General features: G+C 34.8%; 1 protein-coding gene across 3 annotated transcripts in view; it reads right to left on the bottom strand.

The window, feature by feature from the left end:
• The window catches only part of Adgrb3 (adhesion G protein-coupled receptor B3), a 695,051-nt gene that overhangs the window by 349,531 nt on the left and 327,092 nt on the right, over window positions 1–18,428 (bottom strand). For all 3 annotated transcript variants that reach the window (XM_058578796.1, XM_058578794.1, XM_058578795.1), the window contains one exon: window positions 8,963–9,157. In XM_058578796.1, the coding sequence (XP_058434779.1) occupies window positions 8,963–9,157 (195 nt within the window). The remainder of the gene's footprint in view (window positions 1–8,962; window positions 9,158–18,428) is intronic.

Raw genomic sequence — 18,428 nt, 5'->3', positions numbered from 1 at the left:
CTGAAGGAGGCAGCTATTGCAGGCCTGTCCTGGGAGAAAATGCTAGGCACACACCTCTTTAATACAAGGAATTCTCAGTTACTCAAGATTCCTTGTTATGGGCTGAATTGTATTCCCCACTCCAACCCTGACTCCCATACAAAATAACTATATGTTGAAGTCCTAACATGCAGTACCTCAGATTAACTTTATTTGGAGTTAGGGCCATTAAAGAGGAAAATAAATTAAAAAGAGGGTATGAAGGAGGGATATAATTCAATCTGCCTGGTGTCCAGGAGAAGAGGAGATTAGAACACACAGAGACACCAGGAATATATGTGCACAGAGCAGGGAAAGACACATGTAAAAACTCAAAGACAAGCTTGTCATCAATGAGGCAAAGAAAAAAAAAAAAAAAAAACAAATCTGCTGACTACTGATCTTTGATTTCTAGCCTCCAAAAGGGTAAGATAAATTTCTTTCATTTAAGTCACCTAGCTGAGTCTTTATTATGGCAGTCCTATCAAATTAATATATTTTCAATGATAATTTATAAAAGAAAAATCTTTGATAACAAGTGGAGATCACAATGACAACCCATCTGTGTATTTTTCTTGTGTAAATCTCAATATTTGCTTGATTCTGAAGGCAATGGGAGATCCTAAAAGTGTAAAAATACGTAATACAAATTTTGGGTTTTTTTGTTTGAGTGCAGTCAAAATAACATATACTAGTTGATTGCACTATATATATAATTATATGTAATTTATATATATATATATATATATATATAATATATATATATAATTTTTTGTGAATTGAATAATTCAGATGTGCTATACCACTGAACTACCTTTTTACATTTAAAAAAATTTAAGACAACTTAAAAAATTAAGTTGCTGAAACTCGTCACTGGGATTATACGTGTGCACTACCATGCCTGGGTCTACATAATACATGTTCTTAAAAATTCCTTTCCTTCCTTCTTCCTGCATGATCTCTGTGCACAATTTTGTGCTTTCTTGTGAAGCTCATTAGCTCCTGTCAGCCAGCAGCCATCTTCTAAATTTTGTTTATGGCAGGATTCAATCACGTTGATTTGTGGAGCAAAACTTGTTGCTTAATATTTCATCCATTTAAGGAAGGTGTTTAGTGTTGAGTGTCTTATTTTCATGTTTAGATTAAGGTTAAAGTTTAAATACTACTTAGAAGGAGATGATAATTATACAAGACTCCACCACAGAGAAATATACGGACTCCTCTGTTAATCATTGAAAACAGCAGACATTTAAAATGTGGGGAGCTTGTCAACTGTGGTTCTGGACTCAATGTAGTTTTCACTGAGCCAAGAACCCAATGATTGATTTACACGCTCTCTTCATTAATTTGCCCTCCAACTCTAAAATGGCCCTGCAGCATCATCCCTGAAGACTAAATACTTCTTCTCTCTTCCCATTTTCCCTTGACATATTCCTTGCTCTTTTCCCTAACAAGTGAAGAATAAGCAATGCCTATAATTTCTTAGCTGGTGCTATGAGAAACATCGGACCTTCCTTTCTTGCCAGGAACGCTTCAAATACACACCTGCAATGGCAGTAGCTACCTGTGGTCCAGAGACTTTAAGTTTTCACTCCATCAGTCTGAACTTATTGTATGATAGCAGTAGCAATATTTCTGGATCTCTACTATGTGTCAGATACTGTGTATTGCATATAGATAATTGAATGCTTATATCAACCCTATAAGGTAAGTACTATTATCCCAAATTATGGAAGAGAAATTTGAAGTACATAGTAACTTGTCTAGGGTCACAGAGCTAACAAACTCCAAAGCCACATCCTGAAGTTCAAAATTCTGTATTTAGAGTAAGCACGCAATTGTCATACCCTACAACCTTCCTTATCAACCTGACACATGTTTGAGAAAATAATAAACCTTTCTGCTTGCACAATGCTTTCTAAACACAGGCTCTCATGACATCACATTGTATCTTGAATGTTGCAGTTGAATTATTATTGCAAACCAGAAGAACTCTTAACAGATCTTATTTAGTTAAGAAAATTGGAGACCTCCACAGTTAAGACTTATCATTGTGTTACAGTATTATATTGTTATGGTTTGATGTGAGGTGTCCCCCAAAAGCTCATGTGTGCCACAATGCAAGAAGGATTAGAGGGGAAATAATTGAGTTATGATAATCTTAACTAATCAGTGATTTAATCTGATGGGATTAACTGGGTGGTAACTGAAGGCAGATATAGTATGGTTGGAGGAGATGGGTCCCTGGGGGCACACCTTTAATGTACATTTGTATCTGGAGAGTATTGGGGGTATATATTTTGTCTTTGTTTCCTGATCATCATGTGAGCCAATTTCCTCTGCCACATTCTTCTACCATGATGTTCTTCCTCACCTCAAGCCCCGAGGAATGGAGCCGGCTGTCTATGGACCAAGGCTTCTGAAACTGTGAGCCCTCAAAGAAACTTCTCCTCTCCTAAAATTGCATATTTGAATCACAGTAGTGAAAACACTGACTGGAACATATATTATCATATTAATAGTTACTTTCACATATACCATCCACCCTTTCATATGCAAAAGGTAAAAACATTTGGTACTAAACTCACAGAAGAAATATTACTCTATGGTCCTAACCAGGTGACCTAAGCTACGGATGGTCATTTTAGGAATGATCCATGTGATCCATGTGACAGCAATATGTGCTATGTCATGAAATGTCTTAAGGTAGAAGATGCTTGACTTCACTAAAATCACTATTCTGCTTTTAATTGATTTCCTTGATCACCCAACACTGAAATATTTCTTTGTAATACAATTGGCACTTTAAAAAGAAATTGGAAAACTGAGATTAGAGCTTCCTATTTAATTTCAACCACTGTAAAAAAAAAATTCTCAAACCTAGGAAATGTGTCAAATAAGCAAGGGTCTTCCAATGTTGAGTACTGACCATTAACAGGTCATGATTAATTTTTCTTAACCAAATAGAAAAGAATGGAAAGTACCAGAATGTGTTACACATAAAATGGTAGATATTATTTTTGTAAAACTCTCGTCAATTATATATTGATGTAAACTTTGTGTTTTAAAGTGGGCCACAGTAAAAAGATAAAATAAAACTTTACAGTATTTTACAATACTAAGTGAGACTAACATAAGTGTTTTAGAAGAACAGAAAAATGCCTAAGTGGAGACTGGCCTTTGCATTCACATGAGTACGCTGTGGGTCTCTGTGGATATTGCTATATTTAAGTTCTTCTCCAAATTTTCTGTATCTCCCAAGTGCAAACTGTCTCAGGACCTACCTTTCATTCCATTAGGAGATCTGTCTTCCCTGCCCCAGTGACCCTGAGATGTGCTTCCTTCCCACACCTCTAAACCACCTTCATTGCATCCTCCACAGGCTTACTCCCCCTCCCTACATGCTATTCCTTTCCAGGCTAATCTGCGTTACCAATCTCTGCAGAGTATCTTTCAAAAAATAACATTTATATTCAGTAATATTTAGTAACCTTGTTTATGGAGAATCAAGTCTCTCCTGTCTCTTTGAATTAGATATTTATTTATTTATTTTTAAAACATATTTATTTATTTATTTATTTTTTTAGTTATTGGCAGACACAACATCTTTGTTGGTATGTGGTGCTGAGGATTGAACCCGGGCTGCACGCATGACAGATGAGCGTGCTACCACTTGAGCCACATCCCCAGCCCTGAATTAGACATTTAGAGCAGTTTTTAAAATTTCATCTTTTTTCTTTTTTTTTGGTGCAAGCATGTGATTTTCCCAAACATTATTCTATTTCTTTTGTTAATTTAATAATTATTTCAACAAATATTTGAGGGTCTGCTCTGCTTCAAGTGTCAGACTAGGCCCTAGGGATGTAATTATCTCTCAACAAATCTAAAATTTACTGCTGAGAGCAGACTTGGAAATAGTCATTACAATGCTGTATGTGAGTGCTCTAGTAGGGATGTATATAAGGTTTCAAAAGGCCAGAGGAGTAGGGAAAATCCAGTTCTGCCTAAATTTGGGGAGAAGACTTTTGAAAAAAAAAATATATTTGATTCAAATCTTAAAATTGGAAAAGGGAAGGATACGACACTTAGAGAACTCATATGAGTTCTGGGAGATGTGATGAAGTGTAGGTTAGGAAAAGAATATGCCTGAAGGGAAAAGATTTTTGCAAGATGGTATACCAGATACCAAGTTGTATAATTATGGTTTATCATTCTTAGATACATAGCTTTTTTTCAACATCTTATAAATTAGAATGGGACTTAAAATGAAAGGCAGCTTAGTGTAGTGTATCACATATAGCACCTTTTCTGTCTTAGATGTGAAATGATGGTGTATATTAGAGAGGATATTGTCCAGATCAGGATGAAACAGTTTCACAGTAATATCCAAAGATGGATACCTACCAGTAAAAAGAAAAAAAGACTTAATGTGGAGCTTCATTTTATGACCCAGTGCCTGACCAGGAAGGGTGCAGATGCTAAGTAACCCATGAAAATCTTCTCTTGGAGAGCTGGTGAGTGGCCTGTGTAGGGTATTGTTAATGTCAGAAATTATTTCTATTGTTTTGCTTTGCTGCTTCTCTCTTTTTATTGTTCTAATTCAGGTTTCTGGCATTAAAAAAAATAGGTATCATGCATATGTTTGATGCTGGGCATAACCTTAATGTGTAATAGCTGCCAAAGAGCTAAATGGTTACCTGAAGACAGAGTACCAAATAAAGGCAAACTTCCCTGCTTTGTAGTTAGGCCCTGTTGCTTATTGAAATAATTGTGCACATTTTAATAGAATTTGGTGTTGATTTAGCAAAGTGTAAAGGGATTCAGCCTTGTATTTCTCCATAAAATGATAGGCAATTATATTTTGAACTTCTGAGAATTTACACTGTAATGGTTTTAAGTCCTAATTATCTTCATTTGATAAGGCAAAGCTGTATACTTTTCTGGTATAAAATTATATGAGTTATATATTTTTCTTCCTCCTTTTTTTAGTTGTCAATGGTAACAAATTATTGTTCATAAATAATAAAATTTAGGGCACTTATTCTAAGAACTTGAAGTTTCAGTGGCTCATGTAATTATAATGCTGTTTCTCAGTACTGTGAATTATCGGGAACATTTAACTTCATAATTTTATGGATTCTTTAAGCTGAAACATATTTTGGTTTATGAAGTGTCAAGCCACAACTAATAAAGTAAAATTTTTAAAAAGAAAAGACAAAAGAAAATCTTACTAACATAAAAGAAACAGATTCACTGAGTTCACATGGGGAAATATAATAATCATTTACAAACTTTAAAAATTTAAGGGTAAACATATAGTTCTATATTTTTAAATGATTTTTTTTCTGTCCTGGACTATGATTATTGAGCAAGTCTAGATGACAAAAATGCAAATGCCTTAGTGATTTTTAGCAATTCTACTGAATGAAATTTTCCATGGATACATTTTCTTCAAAGACCAAACCAAAACAGGACAAAACAAAAGCCCTCCCAAATCTTGTCTTTTTGGAAATAATATTGGTAATTACAAAAGTCATCTGAACAAAGAGAAGAGCTTCATGTATTGAGAGGAATCATGCCAGTTCTCATCCTCTTAAGTCATAACATTATCATAGCCACCCTAAAGCCTTTAATTTTGTCAGAGGCCTTCACAGTTTAATTTATTTGATTTCTAATAAAAATATATTCATATACATAGATATGTGTGTGCATGTGTGTATAATGCAGGCTGCAGCTATTTTGATTCTCTTTCATTAATACACTAAATCAATTTTTTGAAGCCAGCATATTAACCATTTTAAATAAAATGCTCAGTATATAACCACACTTAAAAGAATGTATTCTTTTTACATAGTTTTACTTAATTTATTTGTTATTCTTGCTCATTGTTTGCTACTGAGGGACAAAATATGAAAACTGCTCAATGATAACTATTTGATTATTTGTTCTTATTAGTTTTACTTTTGACTAACTTAACCAACTTTTTGTTTCTTCATTTTTTTTTTTTAATGCCTTCTCTAGTCAAGATTTGATTCTAAATCTTATTTGGGGTAGGAGACTGGAGCTTGGCTAGGGTTCAAAGGTGGATCAGGAAAATTTCTTCTTTTTCAAAAAATTTGTAGCAAGTGCTAATAATTTAAGATATAATGAGGTGCAGGAGAAAAAGTTTCAGAGGCCCAGAGTACCAAGAGGTGACTTTGGAAGGTTGAGACAGACTAAGCCAGTCTGAAAGCACAAAGGAAGCAAAGACCCAGAGCCAAGAATGTGCAATGCATTCAGGAAGGAGGAAGGGTTAATTTGGCTCAAATTAACTGTAAAGAGGAAGAGCAATCTAGGCAAGAAGCTTGAGACATAGATAATCTACATACTGTACAGCGTACTAGAAGCCAATATTAAGATTTTGGGATGTCATCGAGGGGTCCTTGAGAATCCCCTAAAGATTTCTTAGATGTTTCTTAGTTGTCCCAGGACAACTAACAGGAAGATAGTGTGTAACATGGATAGGAATAGAGGTAAATATGTGAAAGGATCAAAGAAAAAAGGCCACAGATATCGTGGAGGCTGAGCTCATTAGAGGCTGGTTAGGATAACAGCAGTGGGAAGACTGAGGAAAGAATAGATGGAAGAAGCATTGTGCTGGTAGACCCAACAGGAAAGAAAGACAAGGCAAAAATCAAGATGACATTACAAGTCTAGGCTAGGACTGCAAATTCCACAAAGTAAACTAAGAAATGCAAGAAAATTTGGAGTTCAAGATGAATTTATATCACGTGAAGTCTGGGGTGCTTGCCAATTGGAAATGTCCAGAACTTTCACAAATGGCAAGTTGAGGTTTATGTAAAGTACATGGAATGTTGAAGATGGCCACAAAGTTTATAATAAAGCAAAGAAGACAAGGTATACATGTATCCATTTATATTGAATTCTGGAAAGTAAAATAAGAGAGGTAAGAGTTCTCTGGGATTTCAGAGAAAGGAAACACCGTTTTTAAACAGAGTTAGGGATTTGGTGGTCTGGCAATGGGAAAGAAGTGACAGAGTTGAGCTGAGAGAAGAAAGAATATCACAAAAGGATAGTATTCCATGTGGCTGAAAAGATGCCAGCAAAATCAATAGAATAGAAAAATAACATTTCCACTTGTAAGGTAATTAGGAAGATACCAGTGAGTTCTGGACATTGTGTATATGTGGAGGACTGAAGAGAGCATAGGGTAGAAATGAAGGAACCTATTTCTGACAAGAACAAAATGGCCACAAAATAATCAGCCAAATTGTTTCATTTAAGTCAAACCAGCTAGTGTTTAAGATTAAGCAATTAGTTAAACTAATTGCTCGTTGACTCATGTATTCCAATGAGTATCTCAAAATACATTGTGAACATAACCTGATACCCTTAGTTTCTTCAATTTACTACATAAAATCTTAGAACTCAATTATTTTGAGAGTTAGAGATTATTTAGTACAATATTCTGTTGGATGTTTCAACTGTGAACATAGTGTCTCAGAGCCTGTGTATTTTTGTTTTGTTTTGTTTTTTAAATTAAAAGTTGTATCTTGTGTCAAGGACTTCAAATATTAGGTTTTAATGTCAATGCTAATATAACTATTTCAGAACTGCAGGGAATAGCTGTATATAACTTTATTAACTTGTTAATATTAAAAATTACTTCATTCTTTGTATAAAACATCATCTTTAAAATGACTAAAGGAAGTCAGCCTTCTATTCAAGTCAATTCCACCCTTCCTGATGGAATTTTATAAATATAATTTAAAAAGTGAACACTGATGATATAATCTATGAATGCAGCACCAATAATTCTCACAGGAGATACTCTCAGTTGCATGTGCATCAAATTTTAGTACATAAATCAAGGCAGCAATATTATTTGTAAATAACTCCATGATTCCAAAAAACCCTTCTTTTTCTCTTTCACTCAAGATTTAATTAAATCCAAAACCAAAACAAGCAGACAAAACAAACAAACAACAACAACAAAACAAACAAAAAATCCAAAAAAAAAAAGAGCAAACAAAAACCAAAGATGTATTTAAAAAGTGAAATGCAAACAAAACTCCCAAATGAAGAAAACAATACCTGATCTGGGAGTTTTGCCAATCCTTTATTTTAATCAACTTTTTACAGAGATAATAGGAAGAATATTGAGCTGGAAATGCAGAAATCAACTCAACACTCTTGGCATGAATACATTTTAGACTAAGCACAAAAAGAGTTAATCTGAAATGCCAACTGAGGTTGCATTAAATATGCTATTATTTTGCCACTCAACAAGCTTTGTTTCATTGGCAAAGGCAACACTAAAACTGGTTGAATACTTAAACACTATTATGGAAATAAATGATGTTGCTCTAAAAGTCTTCCATGGTAAGAAAAAAAAATGCTGTAAATTTCTTATTTTCCTATTCAGATCAATTTCTATCTGCCTTATATTTTCTGGCAATGATTCCACAAAATTAAATACGGTTCTCCCTCTTCTAATAGCAAACTCCCAAACAAACCTTAAACTATGTCTTCTTTGCATGTTACAGTTAATGTGCTTTCATTATACTTAATGTACTTTTAATAGTCTCCTATGGCAAGATGTTGATATTAAATGTGGGAATAAAATATCCGTGATACTACCTTGAATTTGCTGTAATGCCTTTTATCTGAGGGCTCAAAGCACTCCACACACATTTTCATTCAGTATCTCCTTGAGGTGTAATATGTGCACTTTATGGTTGAGGACTCTGAGGTGCAGAATGAGGAAAGGAATTGAGGTCATTTCCAGAGTTCACACTAAGCGCAGCCTTGATATTTCCCTGCAGGGGTGAGCATTCTCTCCCTGCAGTCCAGGCTTACTACCAGGTGGCTACACTGGCTTCTGGGTGCTAAAAATTGATTGCATCTTATCTGGTCCTTTCCTTCATGAGATTGTTTCTCTTACCTGGACACCATCAGATGCAGGGATGTAACTTGCCCTTTTAAATGTGTCTGTAACATTTCTGAGGATTTCCACAGACATCAGAAGATCTCCTGCATAAAAATTTTTCCTTTGAGTTAAATCCAACAGTGTCTTCGTTACCTGGGACATTCCATCACCTGCCAGAGTTCGCTGCCCCTTAGCCAGATGCTCTTTAATCTGTGATGGTCAAAAGAACACAATCAACATCAGAATCTTCATTACTGTTTCTCTACAAATATTCATTAAATAGCTATATTAAAAATTCACTGATCAAGTTTAAAATAACTTTGCAATATTTCGAAAGATACAAAAACCTTACATTGTGTGTATCCCACATTCTGATAAGCATCCAGCACGAAAAAAAAAAAAAAAGAGTATATACTTCTTGTCAAACCTAATAGATTTCCCATTTCTAGTTAAAAAATGCAATTTAATACCATTGGGAAAAATATGTATAAATTTAGGTTTTTGATTAGAGAAAAAAGTTAAACAATATACTTGCATGCATTAAACATGAGAGATTGTTTAGGGAGGTGTGATCAGAGATGGAGATTATAAATGCTTCAAAATTACCAGTTTTTGTGACCAATTTTAATAACTTTTGTCTTAAACACATCTTTATGTAGTAGCAAAGAGTTGTTGCAACACAATTTTAGCTTAAGAAAATGTCTCTAAATTTTAGAGGTTTACTATGACATGATTGAAAGTTAGATTGCTTTAATTTTATTTTTATTTTTTAAAAAAACAACAACAGGGGGAAAAAAGAATAAGAAACTCTCATCTGGGTTCTCAGCAGTAGAAGGAACCATTAAGATGCAAAGCTTCAATTACTTTGATGGCTAGAAAAATGGCTGTCAATTCTCATGTTTGCCTATCTTACAGCTCAAGAAAAGAATCTTGTAGCACATAAGATTGAAAAGGTAAGAAAGGTGAAAGAAATAACAAGGATCTGTTATACTTGTTAAATAAAGGTTAACCTTTATCTCACATTGCTAACTTTTTTTTATGAAATTAGCTTAAAAATCATGAAATAAGCAAGAATGAACACATCAGAGAAATACTAAAAAAAAAAAAGGTTAAAGTATAATACGTGTCATCATAACTATGTTTCAGTTTCTCATTAAGACACATGCCAACAAGTCATGGTAATCAATCTACACTAAATAAAAAGGTAGAAATTTCCTAAGAGTTACACTTTTAAAAAGTATTATCTTGATACTTTGGGGTTTTTTAATTAACCTTGAAAATTCCCTAATAATATTTCAGTAAAATGAAAATCTTCATAGACCAGCATGGTGGTGCACATCTGTAATCCAAGAAGCTTAGGAGGCTGCGGCAGGAGGATCGAAAGTTCAAAACCAGCCTCAGCAACGTAGTAAGGCCCTAAGCAACTTAGTGAGCTCCGGTCTCAAAATAAAATATAAAACCAGCTGTGGATGTGGCTCAGTGGTTAACTGCCTCAATCCCCAGTACAAAAAAAAAAAAAATCTTCAGACACATTTTATATTTGTTGTGATATGCTAAAAACTAGAATGTATTTAGACAGTTTATTTTTTCCTATTTTCTTCTTTAATTTTTTTTCCTATCTCCCTTCAGTGGGAGAGAACAACCACAAGTAAAGGCCCCCATGACTGGTGTGGCATTAGTGATCTAGACCCTCTCTTCAGACTCAAGGCCAATAGCTGTTGAATGACATTAACATATTTAATCATGATATAGACCCGGCATTCATCAGTCAGGACACTGGCTGTCACAGAAGAATGTGACACAATGATATGTACAAGTAGCCTGAACTCCAGCTCCACTTCTGAACTGTTGATAACTATTTTCACTTTTCTGTTCAGGTCATGTATTACAAGGCTTCATGTTTGCATTAGAAGTTCTACCTTCCTCCCTTTCATTATCTCCTGTTTAAAAACCATTGAGATTTAGTCTCGCTTTTGTCACTATCTTACCAAAGTTAATAAATTGCTTCTCTCTGCTATCTCTTACCTTGTACATGTATGACCTTTATCACAGTGAACAATAATCATTTAACAATATCTTTCAGTCCCTACAGTCTTCCTACACTATGAGGGTAGGCTCACTGTCTTATTCACAGCCTTATCATAGAACATAGACACATATCATGGAACATAGTAAAAAGTAGTTAGGTTGAATTCAGTTTTTACATGCTAACTGTACTTTTGTGGTAAAATGGAATGAGCTTTAGAACCAAGGGTTCCTGGGTTTGTATTTTAGCTCAACAGCTTATTACTTATGTAATTGAATGCCTTGGAGACTCAGTTTACCATGGTTTCTGTAAGATTTGAAGAATACACCTATTTAATGAAATGTTTTAATATTTTCTTCATTCTAATGAACCCACACAGCTGAAGATGATTAGCAGGAGCTGCTGCACACAGGAACGCTTTTGGCCTCACCATGGTTTGAGTGCCTTACACGATCTACCCTGGAGACTTCTAGCACTTTGCACCTATCCCCTGCACTCTAGTCATTATGGTTTTGTTGCTTTTTGTCCATCATAAAAAGTACATGCCTGTCTCAGGACTTTTGCATTTGCTTTTCCTTTTCATGTGGAATAGACGTCCATGGAGATTCACATCCTTTCTGTCACTTTCTTAAACAAATCTTTTTTTTTTTTTAATATTTTTAGTTGAAGATGGACACAATGCTTTTATTTATTTTTACGTGATGCTGAGGATCAAACCCAGTGCCTCACATGTGCGAGGCAAGCACTCTACCACTAAACTAATACCTCAGCCCCCTCAAAAGAATCTTACCTGAGTAAATATCTTAAATGGTATTCTTGTTACTTTCAATTACCTTATCCTACTTCATTGTGCTCAACCTGACCGGCTATATTTTGTCCATTTTGTTTATTACATTCCCAGCATTGAGAAGACTTCCTCAATATGTTTAATGAATGAATTGAAGGGATATAAGAGTCAGCTGTCTTCTATGCAGTTGAGTAAGTTAGGTACACTTGAAAGTTGTCCTACCTCACTCCTGGACATAGTACATAGCAAACGTGGGTATCAATAACAGGAGATAAATAAACTACCTTACTGAGAGAGAAAATGTAGCCTCTAGACTGAAAAGTATGTGGTTCAGTAGATAGTCTGTGGTTTGGAAGAAAATTCAGAAGAGAAATGAAGTCAACAGGGTCTAACTTGTAAAGTGTCATAAATTCAGTCTTCAGTTTTGCACTGGTGGTGTAAATCACAGCTGTGATGCTCAGAGCAGCAGAGGACTTAAACTGTTCCCCATGACTGCCAAGGTAAATAATGCCTGACTGCCTCAAATCAGCCTTTATTATTTTGTCAACCTACACTCATGCCTGTGAGAGATCTAACTTGTACAGATTTAATGTACGCTCCCCTCACACAAAAAAGCATCACAATATTGATTTGATGCTTGAAGAACAAAACACTGAGACATGTTTTCTGTTTGCAGTAAGAATAGTTATAGAAGGCACTGAATGGATCAACTCATCAGAGATAGGAAGCCAGTTTCTCATCTGGGTCAGCATCAAATCCAGCACAAATCAGTAATAAATCAGCGTCATTGCCAACTGACAGCTGCATAGCAGGCTTATGTGGTATAAGTTGTTCTCAATCCAGCAAACAGGTGCTCAGATCCCAATACCAGCTCTCACAATTGTCACTAATTAGCATCCTTTTTGGCATTGTTAGTGAAAAGTACCCAGGAAAAATTCCTTGTAGTATTTTTACACACTAGAGCAAACTATTCATAGCATTCATCCAGGGTATAAAGAATGTTTGGATATGACAATTTCCAGCTAGAAGATATTCAGTTGAAAGACAGTTAGTTTCCAGTTTTCGATCTTTCTTCCACAATACAAACATACTGCAGAAAGTTCTTACCTCCTGCCTATGCTTTTATTTCCTTTTTCTAGAATGACAAATCCAAGTTTACCTGCTAGATTTTTTTTTCTGGATTATGAAAAAGTTGGGTACAGATACCGTTTCTCTATTTCAACCCATATTCTATCTGCTTTCCATCTCTCCTCCTTTATGTTTGTCTGTATATTTTAACTCTCTGGTTATCTCCATGATTTTCTTAATCCTATCCAAACTCTTCTTCATTTCTCTCTCTCTCTCTCTCTCTCTCTCTCTCTCAAAAACAGGCCTGATTTTATATATTTTCTTTAATACCAACTTCTCATATTCTTACTTCATCTACTGTCTTCCCACTCGTTCTCTTCAAAAGGCACCTAAAACCTAGCAGTCCACACTATTCACCACTTCCCAAAGAAACCCCATGGATCTTGTCTTTGCTCCCTGACTCATTCTCTTCTATAATTTTAAACATTGTCCCCAAATCCTCTTGTTCAACTATTATCTTTCCTTCTCCTTCATGAATTCTATTCAGATAACTGGCACTTTATCAACTCTATTTTCAAGCCTTATAGAAGTAATCTTGCTGTGTATGACTTCTATTGTTATATTGCTGGTGTTCTTATTCATTCTACTAAACCATAAACTCCTAAAGGGCCTGTCTTTTCATATTCATCTTTGGTTTAATGTAATCTCTAGCACATTGTCTACCACATGCACGAACAGGTTCAAAGTGTTTTCTAAATGAACTGAAACTGAAGATTTTTTTTTTCTTTCTCCAATTGCAATACTCAACTGTTGACAGGGCAAAAACAACAATTTATGATCATCCAAAATAAAGACATATGCAATAACTACAAAAGTTTTACGTGATGTAATTGACTTTTCAAAGATATCCAATTACTATGAGTAGGCATTTTGAAAATTCTAAACATCAACATTTATAGTTGTATAATTTCTACCTTCAAAAAATAACAATACAAGTGATACACATTTACTGAGTGCCTGTTATATGACAAGTGTGGTATCATGTATTTTACATGAGATATGTGATTTGGGTTTTGACATGATCCTCACATGTACTACAGTTATCTAAGGATCTACAGATGAAGAGAGTTATTTAGGTTAGCTCCAGCCCCAGGACTGTGTAGAGACAAACAGTGGTTGTATTAACAGTTGAGCTAAGGCAGTCTGATTCCAGAGCCCATCTGCCTCTCCATTCCATGCTTAATTCAGGTTTAATAAAATTTTTGTTAGAAATTATTAAAGTGCTTAAATATTTAAAAATTATTATAAATTATACTTATTTTAAGAGATATTAAATATTTTTCATAATAAGAAAAAAATATGTAAGAAACAAGTGTCTTGAATAACCGGATTATTGAGGTATTGTCAAGTATCTGAGCAGCAGTCATTATTTTGGAATATAATGTATAATGTTCCCAAAACTACTTACCAATATCTATTTAAAGAGTATAAAAACCTTCGTAGGCAGTTTTATTCAAGAGGAATAAAATTCACTAAGGATATATTGAATTTCCCTTGAGTGATATTTAAAATTTTTTCTTAATTTTAGGAATTTAAAAATTTCCTAATTAGGTTGGAAAGGCTTTTATAAATTTAGTATTTCCTTAAAAAATTATAACTATCAGTGATTAATCCTACTTATATTCAAATACTCTCTGAGTATTTTTGCTCTAAAGGACAATCTTAAAAGTTTCTTTGTCAGTCACATTTAATGCTGTTGACAAGATCAACGGTGAAAGGGGAAGAATGAAATCTAAAAATAGATGCTTTTTATAGTTCTGGATTAATCCTCCTTGCTCTTTATATAGAGATAAGTGGCAAGGGTCACGGCTTAAAGAGTAGGTGTGTTTCTGAAATAACCTTATTCTTTCATTTTATGCCTCCCACTGCCAGCCACACTTGCCTCCATTGTGTAAATCCTAAAAAAAGGTTTATCATAGTTGCTTTGTGCAAATGACACACTTTAAACATCATATATTTATATATTATTTTCAACAGCAACTCCTACAGTCCATCTGTAAGGTATATTAAAGGTTCTCACAGTTTGAGTGGCTTCAATTAACAGATAATTATACATGGAGCTTCTTTTTGTAAAGCAATAATCTAAATATATATTTTGATTCAGTTCATAATTCTGTCATTTTCTGAGACCAAAGTCATTCATTTGATAATGGCATTAAATTACTTACATATCTAACTTGAGTCTCCAGGAAAGACAGAGATTATCCTGTATGAGGAATAAGATACACCCTTAGATCTAGTATGAACATTTCTTAATTTTTCCCTGTATTTGATATAAAGAACTTGCTTCACCTTAGAGTTGTCCTAGGGCTAGGAGTTACGTTTAAAAAGACAATTCTTTTTCTTTTTCTTTTCTTTTCTTTTTTTCTTTAGAGAGAGACAGAGAGAGAGAGAGGGAGAGAGAGAGAGAGAATTTTAATATTTTTTTTTAGTTTTCGACGGACACAACATCTTTATTTGTATGTGGTGCTGAGGATCGAACCCAGGCCACACGCATGCCAGGCGAGCAGGCTACCCCTTGAGCCACATCCCCAGCCCTAAAAAGACAATTCTTGTCTATAGATAATATGATAAGGCAGATTTACCCCTATATTGTCCTGCATAAAGCATTTATGTATCAGTTATAGCCCAGGCTAATGGTTTAAATAGGATTTGTCCTAAGAGGCTTTATATATCCCACTTTCTTCTCCCAAGAACCTCTAAAGTGAGAGGAAGAATGGCATGAATTTGAGAATCACAAGTTACTGTTATGACAATAATTAGTCATGAAGAAAACTGAGTAGGCATACACTATTCAGGTTTCCCTGTGAAACCCTGAAATTTCCAAAGTAAAAATGAGCACAGTAAATTCATGTAACCAGTGGAATATAGGAATAGCTTTAATTTAGTAGTTTGGGGCTAAAATAGGACAAAAGTACAATTCTTGAGGAAAGGACATATGTAGGTAAGATTGTTTTTCTGAACACCTAACAAAACCAGATGTTCTCATAAATATTTCCATTCATGGAATTTTCATGAATACAAACAACAATAAGTGTTGGTGAGGATGTGGGGGAAAAGGCACACTCATACATTGCTGGTGGGACTACAAATTGGTGCAACCAATCTGGAAAGCAGTATAAAGTTTACTTAGAAAACTTGGAATGGAACCACCATGTGACCCAGCTCTACCACTCTTCAGTCTACACCCTAAAGACTTAAAAAGAGCATACTACAGTGACTCAGCCACTTCAATGTTTATAGCAGCCCAATTCACAATAGCTAAACTGTGGAAGCAACCTAAATGCCCTTCAATAGATGAATGGATAAAGAAACTGTGGTACGTATACACAATGGAATATTACTCAGCATTAAAAGAGAATAAAATTATGGCCTTTTCAGGTAAATGGATAGAGTTGGAGAATATCAACCTAAGCGAAATAAGTCAATCTCAAAAACCCAAAGGCTGAATGTTTTCTTTGACGAGTGGATAGTAATCCATATTGGGGGGTGGGGCATGGAATAAGTGGAGGAACTTTGGATGGGGCAAAGGAGAGGGGGAAAGGGGAAGACAAGACAATGGAATGAGACAGACAACATTACCCTAGGTACATATATGATTGCACAAATGGTGTGGCTACTACATTCACAACCAGAGAAGTGAACATTTCTGCTCCATTTGTGTACAATGAACCGAAGAACTTTCTACTGTCACTTATAATTGATTACAACAAATAAGTAAGTAAATAAATATTTCCATTAATGGGATAGAACTAGAACATGCCCCATGAGCTCAAAGCAATAGAGTTGTCCCATACTGGAACCCAAAATGTCAAGAATCTCCCCAATGGGAGGCAGAGCACCAACTGACTCAGTTTTTCTCTAAGTTTTCTAAATTCTATTTCCATTACTAGAGTGTTTTGGGGTCTAGGGATAGAGCATTAAACAGCAAGAATCTAAATAGAAGTTATGCTGCAATGACAAATAGCTCCAAAATCTTAACACCTGAAACAGGAGAGGTTTATTTATTATGTTACATATGGAGCCCATCATCTTCTGGAAGCCTCGCTCTATCACAGTCATTCAAAGACTTGAGGTGATGAAGGATAAATGATCATGCATTGGTAATGATATCCTCAGACTAGACATGACAAAGATCACGTCTATGCAAAACCAAATGACCAGAATCAGCCACATAAGTATACCTAACTTCAATGGAGTGAAGAAGTACAATTCCCTCAGGAGAGGAAGATAAAATATCATCTATGATTCTGGTATGTCTTATTATAGTATGGAGTTGACCATTAATCATTTCATTTCTTTGTCCTCTCTAATTCCAGTGCATTCATCAACCAAAAGTGCAACCCTAGATAAAACCCACCATGGTGATTTTAAAGCTTAATCTGCAAATGAATCACAAAGGGTAATATTCAAAATGCAGATTCTGATCAGGTAGATCTGGGATAGGGACAGAGATTATACTTTTCTAATAAGTGCTCAGGTAGGTACTACTGATACTTTTGGTCTTCAAAATAATTTTTTTTCTTTAATTTTTCTGAATAGCAAGAATGCCCTCTTTGCCCCCTGCCCAAGTAGTTCAACTTTCCTGGATAAAAATTATAAGGAGACTAACTAGGTAGACTCTAAATTCTTCTCTTCAAATCTCAGATTGTACCCAATGCAACTTGATAATACTATTATATTTTTCTAATAGGCTTATTTTCAACATCCTGCAAATTACTATTTCAAATCTTTTCTTCTTTCCTAAAAAGACACCTGTCTCCTCTAAATCTTCACTCTTACCTAATGATCCTGCCTCGTACTTAATGGCAAAAAAGAAGTCTGCCAGATGAAAAACCCATAATCTTTCCCAGACAAATCTTGCTAAGCTGATCCTCTGTATTCATCTTCCCCATCGTTTTTTCCCTCTGGTTATAATGTAGCAAGTATCTCTTCTCCTATCAAAGACTTTATTTTTTCACTTCTGTTATAGATTATGGCTCCTTTTTCATCCTTTCATTATCTTTAATTTTCTTGTTTTTCTTCTAAATTTTTACCATTTATTTTTTTTTAAACTGGATCATTTCTTTTAACATGCAAGACTGTTCTAATATTTCCCATTTAAAACAAACAAAAAATAAAACCCCACGAACAAACACAAAAACCTCTTTGGACCTTGCATCTTCTTTTAATTACTATCCATTCTTTGGCTCTCATTCATCATCAACTAGAAATAAACCGCTATGAAGTCTTCCATCACTTTCTCATCTTTTCCTCTTCATATTGATGACTTATAAAATTGTTTCTGGCCCAGGCTTGGAATCTAAGCTTCTGACTTTCATATCCAATTACACTCTCCCTACTTCATAAAAACCTTCTTTAACCCCCAATTGTACCTACCCCAAATTATTCCTTGTGGTTCTGCCTTCTTCACCTTAGAAAGTGGCATTACAATACTCCAAAAGTGATCACTAAACTTTAATAATGTTAACCACCACATCTCATGGATTACTGCAGCAGGTTTCACAGCTTCTATTCCTGCCCTACAGCCCAGTCTCCAC

Source organism: Marmota monax, unplaced genomic scaffold (assembly GCF_021218885.2).
Source record: "Marmota monax isolate L192 unplaced genomic scaffold, Marmota_monax_Labrador192_F-V1.1 WCK01_AAM20220418_F8-fsc00091, whole genome shotgun sequence".
In the NCBI taxonomy this organism is placed as follows: Eukaryota; Metazoa; Chordata; class Mammalia; order Rodentia; family Sciuridae; genus Marmota; species Marmota monax.
Note: the sequence above shows the minus strand (reverse complement) of the source record. Positions and strands in the feature narration are given on the sequence as shown.